The sequence below is a fragment of the Odontesthes bonariensis genome, chromosome 18, assembly GCF_027942865.1.
Source record: "Odontesthes bonariensis isolate fOdoBon6 chromosome 18, fOdoBon6.hap1, whole genome shotgun sequence".
Classification (NCBI taxonomy): Eukaryota; Metazoa; Chordata; class Actinopteri; order Atheriniformes; family Atherinopsidae; genus Odontesthes; species Odontesthes bonariensis.
In genome coordinates, this window is record NC_134523.1 from 24,079,806 (window position 1) to 24,102,361 (window position 22,556).

At 39.6% G+C, this 22,556-nt stretch overlaps 1 protein-coding gene across 4 annotated transcripts; it reads left to right on the forward strand.

Annotated features, from left to right (window-relative positions):
• The first annotated feature begins 457 nt into the window (after positions 1-457).
• On the forward strand, positions 458-21,966 carry rxrba (retinoid x receptor, beta a). 4 transcript variants are annotated; one of them, XM_075450132.1, is made up of 13 exons: positions 458-558; positions 1,324-1,484; positions 3,113-3,345; positions 4,250-4,403; positions 4,532-4,711; positions 5,563-5,583; positions 7,178-7,338; positions 7,577-7,706; positions 7,998-8,130; positions 11,311-11,346; positions 15,236-15,327; positions 15,464-15,569; positions 16,098-21,966. In XM_075450132.1, the coding sequence occupies exons 2-13, from the start codon at positions 1,469-1,471 to the stop codon at positions 16,243-16,245; spliced, it is 1,410 nt and encodes a 469-aa protein (XP_075306247.1). In that variant the 5' UTR covers positions 458-558; positions 1,324-1,468; the 3' UTR covers positions 16,246-21,966. The 4 variants fall into 4 exon arrangements, with proteins under 4 accessions (XP_075306247.1, XP_075306249.1, XP_075306248.1 ...); XM_075450134.1 differs by lacking the exon at positions 11,311-11,346; XM_075450133.1 differs by lacking the exon at positions 5,563-5,583 and having other exon boundaries at positions 460-558.
• Positions 21,967-22,556: the final 590 nt, after the last annotated feature.

Genomic DNA, 22,556 nt, shown 5'->3' on the forward strand with positions numbered 1-22,556 from the left:
ATAAGTTTAAATTAATTAATTTATCACTGCTTTAAGATGTTCTCTAAATAAAGGACACAAAGAGGACAAAGTAAAGTATAAAACTGATGCTGAAAATGAACAAATTCTGCCTTTAAACTTACAAGAATGCAAAAAATTGTGCTCAATAAAACCCTTTCCCTAAATTGAACAAAACCTTAGCTCATGAATCTATCAATGTCCGCTAATACCCTTTTCAACAAGTGGCACACTAAGCTGAACTCGTCTTGACCTCCTGACCTCTTGCACTGGATGCCTCCTAAGCTCAAAGACATGTCAACCAGAATAAGGCCACACACACACACACACACACAACCCCTCCCCGACCTTAAAGAAACCAATCTGCAGTGCGTTGCAGTGATTTTGGGGCCTGAGTGTTCAACTGTAATAGAGCACTAAGCCAAATCTTCTACCATCATCATGTTTTCATCGTCGCAGGGGGAGGGAGGGCTGACTACGAGGCAAATCGGGGGGAGAGGCAGACACACACTGGGCCTAGTCGCCACATCTTTTCATACGAAGAAGCTGCGCCGCTAAACCGTCAGTAATATGCCTTTACTTGTACGAAATATGTGTTTGGGTCATTTAGCTGGTCTATACACAGGGAAATGAGACAGCGTGGGAACAACCAGTGATAAGCTGTTATTTTCTCTCTAGCTCTCCTCCGGTTCTTTCAGGCTTTTTAGCTTGCTAACTGGGTTTAGTGGCTAATTGTAGTTAGCTAAAGTCCTTATCTTGTTTTGCCAACGTTAGCCAGATATAACTTGATTTCCTCAAAATGTTACATATCAGTCCTGCTATCCTTACAGATTGTGTAGAGAGATATATTCACTATTTAGTTCACCTCAGTTTTACTCAAGGCTCGGACCTTTAAAGTTAGCTAGTAACGTTAGCATAGCTTAGTTTACGACCTATGTGCTTGCTAATGCTAGTTGACTTCCACAAGCAGTGGTTTGTTGCCATCAGTCAGGGCTCCGTCTAAGCTATGATGGACGTTTTAATTACTGCAATAAGCACTATTGTTTTTTCTTTTTTGTCAAGGAACACGGTGTAATAGCTGTACTGTATCCTGACAATACAGTATTAGCATCAGCTGAACAGCCGGCGGCTTTGCAAAGTCGTACTGTAACGCTGTACAAAATGCCTAAAATGCATCAAATAGGCGAATATTTGCCAAGCATATAAACATCACACAGTCTTGGCAAGAACTGGGTGATACTCATATAATTTAACATTTTTATCACCAAAGTTGCCACTCGCTGCCAATCAATTCATGTGTTTCTCTTTCTTGTGTTGGAATTTTAGACCCGTTTTTGGTTTCCCAAACCAACTCCGGCCCGGGCCTCAGTCCGCGGTCTCGAGTTTGATAGCGGGTTGTTAGAGACGGAAGCACGTCGGCCAAACGCTGCCAGCCAGCCAGCCAGCCAGCCCCTGTGCCCCAGCCACCATCATGGGAGACAGTCGAGGTGAGCAATAAAACGACACATTTTTAATGGCAAAGCTGTAACAAGATTGTCCTTGAAGCCACCCCATCTGTATGCTTACATGTAATAGCTGAAGCTTCATGGATTATATTTTATCCACATTTATAACAATTAGAAAACTAGGAGGATCAAATAACAGGCTATGATGAAACACAAATCTATCCAAAACTCTCCTGACAGCTGTTACAGTCTTACAGATGATTTATTTGCTATAAATCAATCAGAGTTTGTATTCTTCCGAAGCAAAGTGGGCAATTGTAATGTATTTTGTATTATTTAAACCCGTGGTTCACGTTTTCCTGAACACTGTTGCATTTTCAGAATAATAGTTATATTGTTTTGTAGCATGTAATGTAATAATACACATATGGAAACTAATCTGTCATCATCAGTGTGTCAGTATATGAAACATGGGCTGTCAGTTTAATCTGGTGCACAGGATAATGTGATGTTTTGTCTGCATTTTTTGTGTAACTCTCTTCATGATGTTGCTGTGCTCTAATAAAGTTAGAAACATCACTCTTTATCCCTTATACTTATTAACCCTTTAACCAAAAGATCTCACAGCAACTCTTCTTTCAAAGTTGGTTCATACACCAGGAAAGCAGTGGTGCTATATTCAACTGCCTGAAAATAATTAGCAAGAAACTGATTGAGATTTGTGAGGAAGAAATATTTAACTTTAAAGTTTAGGTTTAAGAAATGTGGTTATAGTTCCTTCAGTTTGAGTATTTGATCAGTATCGCACTCACTGTTCTCTTTGGGTTATTTTTGATGATTTGTCAGCACATATAATCAGCTGATCTCATTTTCTTTCCTGTAAACAAGAAAGATAAACTAATTCAGCCAGAAACCAAGTACACAGCCCGAAGCAGTGAGTATGCAGCCAACAAAATGTCAGATTTTAGTAGGGATCATAAGGAACTAAACAGTTAATTTACCAACAGAAGGCTCGTAAATCTGACCTTAAAATAAAGAAAGAAATCACAGACTATATAAAAGGCTTCTATATACATAATAGGATTTTTTGGGGTTAATTAAACACCAGTCAGAGAGAATAACTGCACAGCTGATGTCATCCTCACCTCAGGTAATGTTTGAAAATGATTAATCCTAACTGAATTCAAGCTTTTATCTTGAATTTCTTTCGGGATCAATAAAGTATCTGTCTTTCTATTTATCTATCTAAAATGCCTTCAAATAGCTCAAAGCTGTAAATTTTGCTTTACCTCCTGGAGTTAGTCTCCATGTAGACTGATGACAGTTTCTCCACATTTCTATAGCTGGCACTGGGGCTGATAGTTGAGCATTTTTATTTCTTTTGGATAACGTCACCAGTCAAACCATTAAACTGGCAGCACAAAAAGACTAAATTGGTCTCACTTTTACAGACGGGCTGGAGGAGATGTCTAAAAACCATCAACCATGGGAGCAGAGCGGGATAGAAAACAGTGGCTACACTGTCTTGATAGTTTCCATTAAAAATAAGTTGCTTTAAGGTCTTTTGGGCCACCACAATTCATGGCAGTGACATTGTTAAAAGAGGCGATACACACCATGCACTCACATGATGTTATGTGGATGTTGTCCCTCTGGTTGTCTCTTGTCAGATTCTCGCAGCCCAGACAGTTCGTCTGTGTCCTCCCCGCCTTCGGGCCAACGCTCGCCTTCACTGGTTCCCTCCGCAGCTTCCATGACCTCCCTGCCACCCATTACATCCACCGGGGTCAACAGCCCCGTCAGTAGCATCGGATCCCCCTTTTCTGTTATTAGCTCATCACTGGGCTCTCCCTGCTTACCTGGCACCCCGTCGGTGGGTTATGGCCCAATTAGTAGCCCTCAGGTAAGGAAGGGTTGTGACACAAGTCGCTGTCTAGTTTTTATTTATTTTTTTGTCTGTGTTTTGACACGGATGTGAGAGCCACTGTGCATGATTTGCAGGGAAGCAAAGACCACTCTTAACTTTTCAGCATGACAGTTGTATTGTTTTGTAACATGTAATGTAATAATACACATGTGGAAACTAATCTGCCATCATCAGTGTGGTGCTCAGGATAATATAATGTTATTTTTGTTTGTCTGGGATGTTGCTGTGCTCTAATAAAGTAAGAAACATCATCTATATTAAACTTTTCTGAAAATGATTAGCCAGAAACTGATTGAGATTTGTCAGGAAGAAATATCTAACTTTAAAGTTTCAGTGCAAAGAAATGTCCTCAGTGATTATATTTACTTCAGTTTGATTATTTGATCACTGTTCTCTTTGGGTTATTGTTGATGATTCGTCGGAGCTTATAATCAGCTGAGGAAAATAAACTATATCATCCCAAAACCTATTACACAGCCTGAAGCAGTGAGAGTGCAGCCCAGCCGGCTGCAGAAAATGGCAGCATTAATGGGGTCAAAAGAACTGTATAGTTCATTTACATTTACATCTCAGTGTCATTGGAAAGATAAATTAATAAACTGTAATGATTATTATTCCCTAAACATATTTGTTTAATGTAAATACAAGAAAATCACATCATACAGAAGGATTTGAATACTATCAACTATGTGATTATGAATCCAACTCATTCTTCTAACAGTAATACATCTAATTAAAGTTTTTCTTTATCCTTTAATATGAAGCATATTAAGTTATAAAAGCTTGATGATTTGGGCTTTTTCCAGAGTTTTGATTATTGATCTCTCCGCATTGTTCTCCATTCAAACTTGTATCTTTTGCTGTTGTTTTTGTTTTTCAGATCAACTCAACAGTGTCCATGTCAGGGCTCCATGCAGTGAGCAGCTCCGATGATGTGAAACCTCCACTTGGCTTGAAGCATCTGTCGTCTCACAGCCCGGGGCCGATGCTTTCCCAGAAACGCCTTTGTTCTATCTGCGAAGACAGATCCTCTGGTGAATAGACACCTGCCGTACAACTGTTTGCTGTGTACAGCATTTGAGTTAAAGCCATGGTGTAATAATTAAAGTTTGGTCAAATGACTTGAAATAACTGCAATTCTTTTTTTTTTTACATTTTTCAGGTAAACATTATGGCGTATACAGCTGTGAGGGCTGCAAAGGCTTCTTCAAGCGAACAGTTCGGAAAGACCTGACCTACACCTGTCGGGACAGTAAAGACTGTATTGTGGATAAGAGACAGAGGAACCGATGCCAATACTGCCGCTATCAGAAGTGCCTGGCCATGGGCATGAAGAGAGAAGGTGAGCAAGCAGGAAATTAACCCTGTAGGTTGCTTGTTCTTAACTATTTGCATCTGAACACTCAAAATTAAGCCACATTTATTTGGGTTTTGCAATCGTACTCAAATGTTTAGCTTAATTTTAAAGGTTGTGTCACTCGGGAACTCCACTATAATGACAGTTCAGCTAGTTTAGTTTTGACACCTTCCCTTTGCACTTGCAAACACACGGGCTGTCCCTGAGGGTAGTTACAGTTCATCAAATGTCTCCCCTCACAAAGGTGCATCAGATCCATTTGAAAAATAAGTTTCTTCACTAAAATAAGAGAACACATTTTCTGCATCCTTTCCACCCAGAAGTATCCTAAAATCTTTCACATTCCAGCAACTTTTATAATAGCCAAAGGGTCTAAACCCCACTGCAGATTTTACTCCAAAGGCAGTTTTTTTTTTGCAAACCCGGGCTGATTGGTCTGACACTGGGATTAAAGAGTTGCTGTCACTGCTCGCGGATTATGAGATAGTCTGGCAATTCAAGCAACTCCAAGGGTCTTTTATATAATATTTGTCTTCGTGTCCTGTGTAGTTTTACATATTCAGTGCCAAGAATTGCATTTATAAGTCATTACGGGAGTCTGGGCCTGTCTGAATGAAGCTGTCTGAATGATACACGACTGTTTAACAGCTTGACAAACTAGCAGTGTTGGATATTTTATGTCTGGACTAAAATGTGTACAGTAGAGAATAGAAAGAACGAGTAAAGAGTGGTAGAGAGGGAGGTGGGGGTGGGTAAGTCTTGTAAACACTAACCCCTTGCCCCCTCTCTTCCTCTTTTTTGTTTCCTCTCGTTCTCTCCCCTCCCTCCTTCTGTAGTGGCCAAGATGAACGACAGATGTAAGGAGAAGAGGGAGGGAGGGGTGTGTGACTGTGACTGTGTCTGTATGAGCAATCAACATGCAAAGATTATGACATTGTATTACATTACTGAGAAGGACTTAATTTTAAAATATTTTCCATTGTTTCTTGCCAGTGCTCAGAGGTGGACCTGAGCAAGGCTGAAATTACTTCCACATGTTTGTTTTTTTTTTTTTTTTTTTTTTTTTTAAACCTTTACAAATACACAAACAGTTTGAATATACACACTTATTTTAATCATCATCCTGCTCTCCTTAAAAATGTTATTTATTGTGTACACTCATCTGGCTGCTGCCCAGTGAGGTCACATTTACTACCGCAGAGCAGTTCCACATCTGCTCAGAGGTTACAAGATACTTTGATGCTTGAAAAGCAGCAAGAGTTGTGTTTACAGATTTATTTTCAAGCCAATCTTTGCATTTTAAACCTATTTTTCAAATTTCAAATGGCCACACTTTTGCAAACACAGTCATCTGTGGAGATTGTTGGTTAATACTAACAGTCTTTGCTTGAGTTGAGTTCATTGGTTTCAAACTTTAAGCACTTAAGTGATCAGTAATTGCAATGCAAAATGTACATTTTCTTTCACTGCGACATTGTTTAAACAACTAATACTTGCTGGATTTTAAAGCACGACCCAAGAAAAATTGTTTTTTGGAATAGAATCATTATGATAATGACATCACATTGCTCTTCAAGCCTGTTTTTGATGATCAAATAATAGACAAAATTGTTCAAAACAAAAAAACTTAACTCAATTTTGGTGCTTTCTTGACATTTCCTGTTGAATGACTGAACAGTCAGCCTGAATGGTTGGTGAACAGCTATTTTTTTTATCTATTTTCTTAATATTCCCGCCTTCAATTTTAGGTAAGTAGACCAAGTTGTTGATCGCAAACATAAACCAAAGCAGCAAAGTCACCTCAGTCCGTGTTTGATGATTTCCTGGGGAAAGTAAAACTTTGACTGTGAAAACTCAGAACTTGTAGAAGTGTAGCAGCATAAATATACAGCGTATACTTCTAATTGCCCCGCTTATAGTTAATTAAATCAATTAATTTGGGCTACTGTGAATTATTATGTCCCCCAGCAAATCTGAAATGGATAAAATGCTTCATATATTCTTACAAGTCAGGTTCTAATAAACCTCTACTGAATGGAAAATACAGCAAGTTTATGGAGTTGTATATGTTGTATTTACATGTTGCTTTTTGCAGTAAGCAGGTGTTTTGTTTTTTTTACCATTAGTTTCTCTTATGCTTCCATTCTTGTTGTTATGTAAACCTTATTCCTAGTGATCTTTAGTTCTTATATTTCTTCACTGTACTTCTGTATCCTTCCTGTTGACACATCCATCCCATTTATTATTTTGTCCTCCACCCTGTTCATTACTTTGGCTGCTTTTTTTTTTTCTTCCCTCTCTGACCATCTACATTGACATCCATTGACCCAATCTACCCATCCTCATTGCTCCCTCTCTACTCTTCACACTCTTATTCCCATTAATCTCTTTCTTGTCCTTTATTGTTTATCCTGTGTTCCTCCCCTCCCTTCCTTTTTCCCTATCCTGCAGCTGTTCAAGAGGAGCGGCAGAGGAACAAGGAAAGAGATGGGGAAGTGGAGTCCACCAGTGCAGTGAACGAGGAGATGCCAGTAGAGAAGATTTTGGAAGCAGAGATGGCTGTAGAGCAGAAAACAGAGCTTCATGCAGATGGAAGTTCAGGCGGCAGCTCTGTGAGTAGTCTGAATCACAGGAATTTACTACAAGCTGTGTTCCTTTGAAGTGCTTTAGACAGCATTACCAAATTAAGATTTTGATACAGTTTGAACAAATTACTGTTCAAAGCAGGCTTTATATTTATTCAGAGACTGCGTGTTTGCCTTAATATTCTTGTGAGGTTGTTTACATGAGTAATGCAGTAAAGTTCTGATGAAATCATCTCCAATGAAGCTCCACCTCTGTTCATTTCAGCCCAACGATCCTGTCACCAACATCTGTCAAGCAGCAGACAAGCAGCTCTTCACTCTGGTGGAGTGGGCCAAGAGGATCCCTCACTTCTCTGAGCTGCCCCTGGACGATCAGGTCATCTTGCTGCGTGCAGGTAAGCCTGTTTGACCCGAGAAGGTTTAAAGAAGCATTTGTGATTTTGCTGTTAGGTTTTATTTTCCACTTCTCAGTCACAGCTACTACACTTGTTGTCATATTTTTCCTTGTGCTGTCTTGCTGTCATACAAATGCCAGTTTTTCAGAGATTTTTACTGTAACACATTTAACTTTAGCCACTGGTGGTGGATCTTCGTCAAAATCATACAAATAGAAAGGATGGCTGTAGGATTTCTATGAGATAATATTTTCATACAGAAACATTAATAGCACATCTACTTTTCAACAGGCTGGAATGAGCTGCTGATTGCCTCGTTCTCCCATCGCTCCATCTCAGTAAAGGACGGGATTTTACTGGCCACCGGCCTCCATGTGCACAGGAACAGCGCTCACAGTGCAGGTGTTGGAGCCATCTTTGACAGGTAATGCACAGATGCATGCGCAGTGCATCTCCGACCGGCTTTCCCCATCATTCAACTGTTATCTAAGCGCCTTTCTGAGGCAATTACACTTCATTTTTTAATTCAAAACTAGAAAGGATTTGCTTCTATACAGTGTTAGGATAAAATACACAACCTTCTATTGAATTCACCTAATAAATTGATAGAGGTCCTTATACCACAACAAGGAAAGAGGTAACACTGTGTTTATTTATCAACGTAAATTTGTGCTTTTATAAAGTAATCCAAACATGAATATCATGCAGGTTTAGCCTGATAAGTGACTGGAATTTAGAGTAGTGTCTCTTCTCTCTTTGGTTGGCTGCAACTGCTGTGTTCTGCATTGGCTGTAACTGACTGAGAGACTTTGCTTCTGTAGTGCTGCCTGTAAGATTTTGGCACATGCAAGGGAGGGTGGGGATTAATTGTTACCCATAAACATGCATGCACACCCACACCCAGTCAGTGGCAAAGCACCCATTGTTGCATTATTCTGTGATTACTAACACGTGAACACATATATATATATATATATATATATATATATATATGTGTGTGTGTGTGCATGAGAAAAATCCCTTAAAATAATTTAGATCATCTTAATGTTTAAGTCTTTATCCCATTATTATCAATGTTATAGTGTCCATGCACTATTGTTTTATAGTAGTACTTTCAGCCTTTATATCTAGTCGAGGGTTAAAAGCGCATTAAGCAGTTTGCTTAAATTATCACGACTAACTGCTGTGTTTAGGGGAATGTGTCAGGAGAACACGCAAGGCAGGACGTGATGCAAAAAGTACACTGTGGAAATAGGTGTGTTTTATTTACAGCTGTACAACTGTTTTTTGTGTTGATATCCATAACACGTGTGTTTGACATGTCAACAATTGTGACAAGCGAGTGGAAAGTATCATACAGGTCAAAGGAAAAGAGTATAAGTTTAAGTGCTCGTTACATTCTCACCTGACCTGATTTACCAAGCACTGCATTTGATGATAAAGTAAAACCCCAATCACATCACAAGGTGTTAATTCACTGTTAATTACACAGTAATTATATTGATATTGAGGGTCAATTTTACCTACAAATCCAATCAGGTTTAAATCAAGCCAACTTGGCTCGTGGCAAATGGCTATATGATGTTCCTCTGCTCTCCTGAAGCAGCAGGCTTCTGTTTGGGCTTGGCATCAGAATCTGTTTGATGCTATTAAACCACATTTTCTTCGAGGAAAATGTAAAAAAATTCAATCATAAGCTGAATTTAATTTCTTTATACTGTATTGCTCGTTGTAGACATTTATTTGGTTGGTCCTGAAGTGCAAAAGACAACATTATTTCACAGTTCCACAATATTTCGGAAAAAACTGAACACACGCTGTGAAAGATGGCGACCTACTGGTTTTGTCATTCTAGAGTAGAGGAGGTGGAAGTCGGCTTTAGTTTAAAGTAACACTAGAGAAGATTGTAAACCCTAAAATGATGGGCTTCTGACTTGTTTTGAAGTGCATTGACTTTTATTATGCACATTTATGAGTCTGAAACTGCCACAGAGTACCAAAGGGCTGAGATACCACAGGTCACAACTTTGGTTTTCAGCCCTGCACCACACCGTTTTACTTTAAGGTTCTTTGAGATTTCTTTTGATGGCGTCTTTGTGGCCTCTTCACCATGACGACAAATTCCCGTGTGTGGCTATACGTCACACAGAGATTTGTTTTTATGGCAGTGGTTTTGGATCCCACAACATTAGAGAAAGCCAAAGAGCAAAAGATTTGCCAAAGTCTTGTTTTACTTGTAAGTTTCTGAAGGAAGTTAGTCAACCATTGACTTCAGCATCCTTGTCCTTGTCTTTTCTGTCCCTGTAACGGCATTGTAAATTAAATTTAATGTGAATATATACATCGTCCCAAACAGATATAATGCTGGCAGAAATAATAAAATACAGTGGCAGGCTGCAGAAGAATTTATTAAGAAACAACAGTTAGATGATGCGTCTGTCCTCTCCCCTGCTCACATCTATAATTGGAGGGAATAAGACGCAAGCAAAGGAGTTAAGTGGAGGAATAAAGTGTGTACAAACTGGGAATGGAATTAGGTGTATGTAAGAGATAGACGTAGCCATGTTGACATGATCCATTGGTGTGTTTTAAAGCCTCGAGTTCACTATAACTGTTACCATCTTGTTTTTCTTTGGCAAGAAATTATATTCAGCAGATGTTTATAGAACCTGAAGACATCAAACCAAATCCACAATGATGCATAATTTTAAGTTTTAATGGAAAATAATTAAATGGTCTTTGTATAGTTGTCATCAGAGGACAAATTAGCTATTAAAATAGAACGTTTTTATTTATACACAGCTTTAAACGAGTTATTTTTCCCCTCGTAAAGTTGAGCTTTTTAACATGAAGAACTGTACAGATGAATTTGTTTTTTGGCCATACGAGGAGCTTCTGTTTTTGTGACATTAGCATTAGCACCAACACATCACGGTGGGTCCACAGAGGAAAAGAAACAACACCTCACCAATGAGAAGAATGACAAAGATAGTAGGCATGCTTTGTGTTTTCTGAAATGTTGAGTCTGCTTTCTATTTGTAATATAAAATACTTTTCCTCAATGTAGTACTTTGCTCTTGAGCCTGTATTTTTAATGCATCTTTAACCACAGCTCAGTTGAGATATTGTTGAGGTTACATTTCATGATTTGATCAAATTTAGAGAATCACAAATTGAGGCTGAGGGTTTTTCCCACTTATAAACATTTTCATGTTTACTAATGGTTTTCTGCTGTTATGCATTTGGCTATTAAGTTTAATTTTAATTTTCTCTCTGCCTTTTCAAGTACATATGAATATAAGAGTCTTATGTAAGACTGAAACAGAAGTCCGTGTTTAGCTATTTGTTACAGACTATTAAAATTGATTATGTTTTGTGCAAATACACAAAGAAAAATTGAAGCCAAAACATGAATATTCCCAATTAATTCTGTAGAATAGAACCTGAAAATATATACATTATACTACAGTTTCAATCTTGTGAAATTGTATGTAAGCAGAGACTATCTGTTCAGCTGAAGGAGCTCAGTAAACAGAAAGAATACTGTAATAACAATGTAACTGTGTAATGACATTGTAATAACACATTGTGATTGAATACACAGGGCGCACAATGCTGAGGTTGGGGCCATATTTGACAGGTAATTACGCCACTACACAAACACTTTTCTTGAACCCCTCATCTTTGACTCAGCATGAAAATAAACAGAACGAACGCTAACGGGCTGATGTTTTGGGGCTTTTCTTAAGCGCAGCAACAGCCAGCTGGGTTTCTTGCTCCAAAATGTACGTCTGAACAGCAACTACGGAACTTTTTTTTCATCCTTTGATTCAATTAACTTTTTGCTTGCGACTTTGACATCGTAATGTGACCGCCGACAGAATATCAATAATGCCTTTTTATTTATTTATGTTTAAAAAGGCTTGTTGAGTCTTACCAACCTATAAAGAGCAGATAAAAAAAAAAAACACATGTGGATTAGCTTGAAGAAATATGTGGTTTTGTGTCCAAATTTTCTATTTGTCCAGTTCTCGGTTTTTAGTTTCCCTAATTTACTGTGGCGCCTTTGGATGTTTTGTCAGCCCTTATCAGTAAAACTCCTCAGCAATGTGAGAATATTAACGACATACACTTTGGGCGTATACCAAAAATCATTCGAGCCTCTCTCCTCTTTCACAACTGAATGGAATTAACAAATTTATCCGTTGTGTGGGTGTGTATAAAAACTTTGTCATGACTAGGGGTGCAACGGATCAAAAATCTCACGGTTCGGATCGTTCCTCGGATCAGTCACAGATCGGATCATTTTTCGGATCAGCAAAAAAATAAAAAATAGACAAGACAAATAAACATGTTTTGTCTTTTTGTTTATTAACACTTTTAAATTATTAAATTGAAATGTATAAAATCAACTTAAAGTGCACAATTAACATCTTCTTTTCAACATAATCAAAGAAAAACAACTTAAAGTGCAACATAAAAACACACCGATAGCGTTTGTGATGGCTTTAGCCCGGTCGGATTGTGAAGGAAGGGGCTGCTTAAATGCCGCGGTGATGAGCGGTTGTTGAGCCGCTTTCGGTTTCACTCCTGTCAGTGAAACACCGGGGTGATGTCGCTGCAAATGCGTGGCCATGCTCGATGTGTTTCCACTGTTGTGTGGCTTTCTTGTGCCACAGTGCCTACACACCGTCACGGTTTTATCCACCAACCTCTTTCCTTCTTCATTAAATTTGACAGGGAACCCAAAATGCTCCCAAACAGGGGATTTAAATGACGTGGGGCGTTCAAGCTCTTCAGTTCCTCCGCTCGCCATGACCACGCTGTGTTGCAGGTTAGGGGTTTTCTTTATGTTAGCTATCGCTATGTCAGCTACGTGTTATGTCTGTGTGGTAACCTAGGCGACAGGTTTGTGTGGCAGCGCGAGTATATGGAAACAGACGTAGCACTAGAGGCAGCAGTTATCGTTACAGTAGTCACCGAAGTCTAGCCTACTTTTATTTTCCATGCCCACTGTTCTACATGTTGTACGCTGAGGACAATAAATCACAAACGAGCCATAGGACTGTTTGCTTATTGAAGAGGGAACTGTTGCAGACTTTTACCCAGAGTGTGGAAAGTAGCTCTGTCCCTGGAACTAGCATGAATGGTAACGTGGCTGTGTGAGGACTGAACATGCGCACAATTATTTTTTTTCATAAATCAATCTGCGGATCATGTGTGTGCCGAACCGAAATAATTGATCCGAACGGATCACGGATCAATGATGATCCGTTGCACCACTAGTCATGACCGTGCACTTTACTGTGTGCTTGGGTGGTGCCTTTGAAAAAATACATCATTAGATACAAACATGCATCTCTGATCATAAACAACGGAGCAGGAGGTTAAGTCCACAATGCTCATCACTCTCCAGCCTGTATTGTTTTCCTCTTTCTGAAGTCATACCGGCAGGGACACACTTCATAACTCACACAAACCCCCCTTTATGTGTTCTTACTCATCACTTCAATCATGATGAGAAAAGTGTCGGTTTGGTTGGAATTCATTTATAAAGAATCTTATGAGATGAAAGAAATGCATTTCAAGTACAAGGCAAAGCAACCAAATTAACAAACACACCTGTGATATATATTTCACTCTTCATTGGTTAAAAAAAAAAAGAATATAAATACATTTTATAACAGATTTAAAATCGATCTTTTTGACAAAACCCGTAGCTTACTTTAAAGCTGCCATCTGAAAAGATTTCAGTCCTGGTTGAGCTGGTGAAGCTTGTGATGAATGATGGTAACAGCGGACGCTTTTTCACATTACAGGTCACAGAAGTCTGGGGTCAGCAAAACAAACCTACATCATTTTGATTAACTTAATTAAATCCAACTGGTATTGTTTACTCTCACAACATGAATGTGTTAACACCAACCTACAGTGAAAGCTGTTTGTTACCTTGCAGTGAAGGTGGTGTTTTTTGAAGCCTGTCGCTTAAAATATCCCAATCCTAACTAATCACTTTAAGAAAGAAAAATAGATAGAATGACAGTTTTCTTGTTTTGTAGATGCATTTCAGATGTTTTAAGTGCCAAGCTCACAAAGGCAAAGACTCCAAACCTGTTATAAAAAGCTCGGCCTCCTTTATTAACTCATGTAGTGACAGCATTTTAAAAGAATTTCATTAAATTGTTTAAGATTGTCATTTTAATATGAGCCAATCAGGAAATTAAACTTTTGTTAAATTAGATATTGATCATAATTAACTTATCTTTTCTGTAAGTGAAAACATTGATCTAAGATATGACTGTGTACATTTGGACTAATAGAATTAAAATATGTCCTGAGTCATTTACCCTGTACTCTAAAGGACTTTGTTTTTACCACTTCTGATTAATATGTTGAGGCCACAGTTACACTGAAAAAACAAGTGTTATTCTGGTCAGTCTGACCAAAATGGTATGAAAGCAAAGCTCCCAAAACCATACAAACGCACCCAGATAATGTGATTTGGAATTTAATCACTCTGCATGTATACACTCCCACAGGACTCAGATGGGCCTGGGTGCTTTGTAAATGCTCCAAAGTTCCTGCTTTTTGTAAAAAAGTGTAAATTAATAGAGCTAAATTCCACATACAGCTTCTCTCATTCACACATTTTACCGTTTCTTTTGTCAGACAGCTAAACGTGTCAGAAACTGACTGAATATCGGGTTATTAAGGCCAAATACCAGCTCGTTTAAAGCATTTCCAAGCTGTCGCTTTGCTGCAATAGAATCCTGATTTTGTAACCGCAGCATCATTTGACTTAATTACCAAATAACTTAAGATGAAGTAACTTAAAGACAACATATGTGATGTGAAGCCGGCTACACTTGCATGTACCATGATCTGACAAGGTGGAAGTTGGAAGCAGCAGAATGTCTCAAATGTTTTCTCATAGAGTCCAAAGCGTTGAGCCAATCTGTCAACTCACTTCTGCTCCTGCGAACATATACCGGGACAAAGACGGTGGTCCTATTAAATGACCAGGTCAAACTCTAACTGTGGCTCAATTCAACTGTGCATGTAACCGTGTTAAAGCCTGAAACTACTAACATTTTTCTCTCCAGCCTGTTCTCGGTTTTGACATTTTGCAGCCGTTTTTAGTCATCCTGACACATTTGTTAGTCTATCTATTTAAAGACGAGCAAACACTGAGAAAGTGGGAAAGAAAACTGAGTCAGTCAAAGCTGTAACCAGCAGCTTGCCACCCTGGTCCACCTGCAGAACCAGCAGTTCAGCCATGCCTTAACTAGTTAGGAGATGAAGTCACTATGCTGTGAAATAGCCACGTATAACCATGTATGATCATGGAGTCTGTTTTTCTTAACTCTACTTTTCCTTCTCTTTCTCCATCCTGTCTTTTAATTGATTTCCTGCTTCTTTTTTTTCTTGTTCTTCCTCACATGTGTTTCCTTTCTCTTCCATTGTCTGACATCGTCCTACTGTTTCCACACGGGGCTTCCTGCTGCATATCTCTTCTCTTCTCTCTTCAGGGTTTTAACAGAGCTTGTAAGCAAAATGAGAGACATGCAAATGGACAAGACAGAGCTGGGCTGCCTTCGAGCAATCATCCTCTTCAACCCAGGTACGCAGACCGGTAGAAGGTTGAAACACACGTGAAAATATCATTAAGCACATGAAACTGTGTGGAAATGAGAAGCATGTCGAATATGTTTAAGTCTCTTAGATATAATGCAAATATTGTCTGTTTTTTCCTGAAGACGCCAAGGGTTTGTCCAACCCCAGTGAGGTAGAGCTTCTCAGAGAGAGGGTGTACGCATCTCTGGAGTCTTATTGCAAACAGAAATACCCCGATCAGCAGGGCAGGTGAGGTATAACACAGGCCGACAGACATAGAAGAGGAGAAGTCCCTTGTTGTCACTGTAGCACAGACCAGCTCGATCATTTTTTTGATCGTTCAGCATGTCGGAGATTTGCCTCATGATAGAATTGATGCATGCTTCAGATCCTGTTAGAATACATAACCACTGAGCAGTAGTACTTGTGTACAGTATTAAGACTGACCAAACAATGAAAGCACTCCTCTGGCCTGACTTACTCCCACAGATTAAAACGTATGTAACCTGTGGGACATTCTTCATCAGTCAGATGAATCTGCATCAGTCACCAAGCAGAGGCGGAGCTGCACTTTTTAGATATTATGTTGTGGAGAATGGGTTTTTGTGATGCATCTCAGCCCACTTTTCCACTTTCTGCAGCATTTAATTCCACTGTTCTGAGTTCCATGTGCAGTAATTGTAGAAGTAAAATTTCTGATCAGCGTTTCAGACATCTGACTTTTGGTCATTTGGACCTCTCAGTACTTTATCTTCTCACCCGTTCTTTGTAATCCAGGTTTGCAAAGCTCCTCCTGCGACTCCCAGCACTGCGCTCCATCGGTCTGAAGTGCCTGGAGCATTTGTTCTTCTTCAAACTGATTGGTGACACGCCCATTGACACCTTCCTGATGGAGATGCTGGAGGCGCCTCACCAGCTCACCTAGAGGAGTTCGGTCAGCATCCGATGCACACCAGGATTATCAACTCGGCCTCCTGTGTTTGGTCGTTGGCTCTTTGTGTTGGGCCTCACTTAACTTAAGCACCTGCTGGTTTTAATGCACCAGCTTTAACACACATACACACACACACACACACACACACACACACACACGAATATTCCCTGTCACCATGGTTAACTGTCTTCTCACACATACATACACACGTTTCCCTAAACCTGCGTGCATTGATTGACAGACAATATCACTAATGCACCGATAAAATTGTATGGAATGAACAGTATGATTAAAACACATGTACGCATGTGCTTTTACCATCTTCTCCCCTTACTCAGTTTCCCACCAAATGGTTAGTAACTTAATGAATATAATCTCTTTTTATCCCACATATACAGTAAATGTCTTAAGTTAGGCTTCAGTTTTCACATCTTCATGTGGGGTTTCTGCTTCTGCATAACTGATGTTTTTCTCTTGTTTTTACTTGGGTTACTTACAGTTACAGCTAGCTGCACCTCTGTATGTTATCACTAGCTTTTAGATTTGAGCTTGAAATCAGGTGCAAAGCATTAGAATCCATTAAACAAATTCATTTCTTATTGTCAGGAGACGTCCTGTGAAGGACATGTAAGCACCCGACCAGTTATTTCATCAAATCTGGTAAACATGGAATTATTTTATGGTTATTTTGTTTAGTTTTTTTTTTTTTCAATCATGCAGAAACTTGTTTGAGTTTCTATTTTTGAAGTACTGTACTCATGAAATGAGAGCTTTTTCTTAGGCATTGAAATCCAGGAAAAGCGGGCTAGGAGCACTTTGTCTGAACTTGAACTTAGTCCCTCCCACCCTGATGCGCACAGAGAGCTTTGTAAGACAAGAAGAATGACTTGAATTTTTATTTTTTTTGTTCTAAAGCATAGATTTTATCCTTTTCTCTATTTTTGGCAGATGTTTGGCATTTTAAACTGCTTGAGGCTCGCAGGAAGTAAAGCTTCATGCAAGGAAAATTTTTGTTTTTGTTTGACTTTTATCTCCTGTTCCCCAAATCCTCCCTTTACTGGTGGTCATTAATGCACTTTTGTCAGTTGGGACTGTGTAAATGTTCCTACTTCTTAGATATGACCATCTCTTTTCAGACACCTAAGATGAACTTCAAGGTACTAAGCGTAGGGTTTTCTCACTGTTGCATCATTTTTTTTAATCTTTTGGCTTATTGTTGAATTTGGGCAATGATTGGTGACTTCCCGAGCAGATTACAAACAAGTTTAAACTAGTTTGATATTACCTACCAGTGCTGTGGTTGAATTTTACGGCTGTCAGCAGCAGTGTTGGTCTGTCCTAACATTGAGGAAAGCTTTAGTCAACCGTATTGGTCATGAATGAGGAAAATAATCTTCTCTTCCCTCTGAACAATCCTTTGTATAATTGGACAGCTCGTATCTGAGTTGTGTGATTGACTGATCTGAGTGCCTGTTGAGTAAATTGATGTGTCTGACATGTGACTTTTCTACTCAGTAGATAGTGAAGTGTCTTTGGACTGTATGCTTGAGATGTTTGAGAGGCATTGCTCCACTCTAGTTTGTCCTCTTTATGTAATGAAGTGCGATAGCAGCAGAGAGGTGAAATGGAAAGGGAAAAATGCAATTTCAGCTGGTAGTCGGTATCAAATTCGATGCATTTGCAATAACAGTGTTTTGATAACTTTCATTCTTGTGTGACTTGTTGCTGTTATGCAGTAATTAAATCCACCGATGCCGTACAGTTTAACGGAAATCCTACACCTATTACCTGCAGCTTTGGAGCTTTGAGCGTGTATCGGCCCAGTGTACAGACACTTTTGTACAGTAGATGTAAATAATACCAAAAACAAAGCAGAGAGAAAAATATGTGGCTCCACTTAACAAATTTCTATTTTGTGCTTTTGAATCAACGATGGAGTCGTCCCCCATGTAATTGCATCACCATGAAACTGTTTTTGAGCCGAGGGCCAAACCACACCTCATTGCTGATTTTGCACCAATTACTGCCAATGCCTCCTTTTGTTCTCAGTAACAGTTTGGCTAGATTTTGTAGGCAATGGCACTTGACATTTACTGTGATTAAAATTTTTGAAGAGAAACTGGATCTGAGTGTTGCAGCCACCACATGATCAGGAAAGTAGCAGCAGCCTATGAATTGAACTGTCTACATGGGGTAGACGGTTATTTACTTCCATTTGTGTGAGTAAAGTATTTAAAAGAGTGTTGGCATTCTGAATATTCTGATATTTTGCCACCTTATCAGTCACCACATTTAATAGAAATTAGAAACAATATTTTGCAGTATCATTCTACAGGGAAGAGGTACTGCAGTCCTCTACCAGGTGCTAAATCATTGTGTTCTTTTGGTGGAAGACTTGCACATTTACATCAATGCAAACTCAGTATGCAAATACACAGACAAATCAGACAGCCATTCGCCACACCTGCTTACAATGTAGATTTCTCTCTTGAAATGATTTTTATCCTTATGACCCCCGTCTTTGTTGTTGTCTCCCAACTGTGTAAAATGATTACCAGCAAAGTTCTTTTGAATTTTGGCTGTGGCTGATAAGAATTTGTACCCTATCAGGCTGAGCCAGTGTGTTTTTTATGTCTTGGAAAGAAGTTCAGCTGGTGAAAATGATTAAATGAGCTGTTGGATTTTAGGGTCCGTCGTCTGCTTTGAACAGAAGGACCAATGAACATCCTGCCCAGCATGTAGTCCAAATACTTCTCAGAGAGAATCCCTGGCCTCACCCATCTGATGTGGGCACGGAGGCTGGCGGCTGACCTGTAAGACAGATGCCGGGATTCTTTTTTAACATGTAAGAGAGTTGGTGCTGTTTTAGTTTTCCTCCATCTTTGCTTATGTTTGTTCAGCTCAACGATGTAATCAGAAAAGTCAGTCCCTTATGTTGACTCGTTGTTTTGTTTGGTGGCAAAGTAAAGAAAGATGGTTTCTGACTTATGATTGAGATGAGACGCACCGGTATCTGCCAGCATTTTACTGTATGGGCTGTAGTATTGTCTCAGTGCTTTAGTGGCTTCATTTGGTTCAGATGAGCTCATAGCGGTTTGAGACTTGAGTGTGAATGATTCTGTGGCCAATGAGCTTTTAGATCTGTGATCTAGCTTTGAGTTCAGCTGTCCACACAAATTGGGCTTAGGAATGAAGTCTGTGAGGATCAACAGATTTTTAGGACATTTGCTTTGCATGAATAATCTCTGGTTGGTTGATATCTCAGAAACTTTCTTTGCAGGATTTTAGTTTTTGAGTTCCTTGTTGTTTCAGCCTGCTGCAACTGCACCCATGTTTGTAACTGGGGATGGGAATCATTGTGGTCCGTATATACTATTATATACTGGTCACACAGTGCTGACTGAGCAGATACCGATCTCTGTAAATAATTCCTCAAACATTTCAATAAGCAGCTTGTATATCGTAACGTGGTTCAGCAGTTATTTTGGAAGATATGTTTTTAAAATGTAACTCGGTCCATTGAATGATATTAATTGGCCATGAGATCATTTACAGTTCCCATCCCTCCATATACAAGTTTTGCAGTTGCATATCTGTATTTCTTTACATTTTACATTGAGCCTAGCATTTAATGGTGATACATATACAGTTAAAAAAAGCTATACAGTCAGTGCAGGTTCTGTAGCTAAGCCACATTTAGCTTTGCTGAGCAGCCAGGTTTTTTTTGTTGTTTTTAGCTAAAGCTGGTGGTTGGGTATTTCTTTTCTTTTCTTAGCATTTAGTACGTGTGGCCACGTGTATGTTTTTGTGCACATGTGTATGGAATCTGCAGCTACGCCTTTTAACTGGCAGAAACTGTAACTTTGGCTGTGACTTGCTGAGCGCTATTGAATAAATTAGTCGAGTGAAGTAATAGAAGAAGCAGGAAGCAGGAACCATTGGTGTGTTGACCTGAAGCTTTATGAACACAACCTGTTCTCCTTCCTTCTGTGATATTCACGTCTCATTTGCTATACTTAAGACTTAACATCGTATTCTCTCACCAACGTGGGCTCAGATTTACTGGGCTTTGCTTTGGAATGAACTTGTAAAATAAACCTATGATTCTTGGACTGTTTGAGGATGTGAAGCTTTTTAACGGGACAAGCTTGCGTAGGAGAACTGTAGAGAAGGGATTCAGCGCCGCGTGTCCCTCTTTGCTTACTGTACTTGACGGCAGAGCTGCGAGAATCTGCGGTAACCGTGGGAGACCGCTGAATCGCACCGCCCACAATTGTTTGTCGTTGCAACGGTGTGCACTCAAGGCAGACGCATGCTGTGACCTTTTGACTGTGTAACAGTATTGTTGTCGCCATTTTTGTTACATTTTGAAACTTCTTGCGTTTCGAAAATAAAGACGTTGATTATTATGCTTTTTCTTAAATGGATCGCAAGCTATGACTGAAGACTTGATCATTGTGTGTAGATTAGACATGAGGGAGGCGTTGGTGCACGTCCCCTGGAGCCAAGGCCGATCCTGTTCTAATCAATAAGGTTCAGCGTGTGCTATGCAGCCTTGAAACCACCACCCTCACTGTTTTTGTTTTTTAATCACTGCCAAGCTGTTTGCAGCCATCTTAAATGCAGGGCAACTCAGTCCCCAGACTAATCTGTTGTGTTTGTTGTGATTATTGTGCTGCACACTAAAGAAAGTGCTCTAACCTTGGCCTGTCGAATGCATTCTAATCAGGGGCCCTGTTAGGAATGGGATGACAGCTCGTGTGGAGAGGGCCGGCCTGGTCGCTGGAGTAGTAGACCAGTAGTAGACCAGTGGACCCCTCAGGGTGCTCAAGCTGTGCATTGGTGCTTTTCATGGGGTCCCACAGCCTGACAACATACATTTGTGAATGAAATGCAAATAAGGAAGGATTAAACAGGGCTAGCCAAGCCCTGGACCTGCTCTTCTTCAGTCGGATTTGATTGAGTTTATCTTTTCTTCTCTTTTTTTTATTGCAATGTTAGCCTGGTCTGGCTTTAGCTTGAATTTATAAAAATAAAAACCCTCCAGAATCTTTTGGATTCTGAGGTTCAAGCTGTGGTCCTGACTGTTGTAATGCAGTGCAATGGCCACCAGATTTTATGCCCCTGTTTTGCCCCCTCTGAGCAAGATCTGGTTACAGTGGAGGAACTTGCCAGGAGGGATCAGCTGAATATGACGGCTCTCCTTGAGGAGCAGGGGGTTGCTGGTGTTTAACCTTGGCGGACAGGTCAGAAGGAGGGGAATAATAGATGTGGGCTTAAAGAACCTGGATCAAGTGTTGTTGATCAAGAGGAAAAACAGAAATACCTATTTTCTAGTACATCTAGGATCTTCCTTAATTGTTTACTCTTCACCTTAAAAACTTTCACACTGTTTATTTGTCTTGTTTCCTGTCTCTGTTTTCCAACTATGCTATTCACTTTTTCTTTATTACAAAGTATTAAACAAATGCAAGAACTGAAAAATTAGAATGGAACCTGTCTCTTATGGTTAATTTGTCTCTTTCTCTTGTGTCTGTTCTTTGTCCTCTTTGTATTCTACTCCATTGTATATGTGGAGCTGATTGACTTTTGTGTGCTTTGGGGATTAAAGGACAAAAGAAATAAATCAGAATTTTTTTTTTTTTTGGTCATTAATTCTGAATCTTGTTTCTGTTTGTTGTATCATGTCCGAGTAAAAGTTTTAATACTGTATGTGAAGTGTTTCTCATTTATTATTTAAGAAATAAATCACATTTGAAGCATTTTATCAGTAAACATAGTTGCAAAGAAAGAAGAGTGAGCAGAGGGCACTAATTCCAGGATTCCCATAAAATATCCTCCCAGTGTGGATGAGAGGTAACGTCGCAGCTCGGCTCCCACTGTGTCCTGGAGAAATATCAGCTCCTCAGTCCAGCAGGACCCCAGGGCCCCAGCTGACCACTGGCACTGCACTCCTATCTTTGGACCTCTAGAGGGAGCACTGACCTTTTGTCCTGGCTCAACAGTTTCAACAACCACCATCTGCTGTTGTTTCTCCACCTCTTTCACTTGATTAGAGCTGGTCTCCTCCTATTTTACACACTTTGGTCAAAACGGGGCAGCAGAAGTAAGATTACAGAAGTCTTTCTAGTTAAATGCCCCCCTACAGTCGTGGCTCTGTCCCCTCTACCTCGCGTTTAAATTCTGAGAAGGAGAGGAATGAGGTTGTAATTGTTTTTAAGACGGGCACTTTACGGATGCTCTTTCACACTTTCTGCATCTCTCCTCCCACCTCTTTGTCTCCTCCCTCATAATGAAAAGTT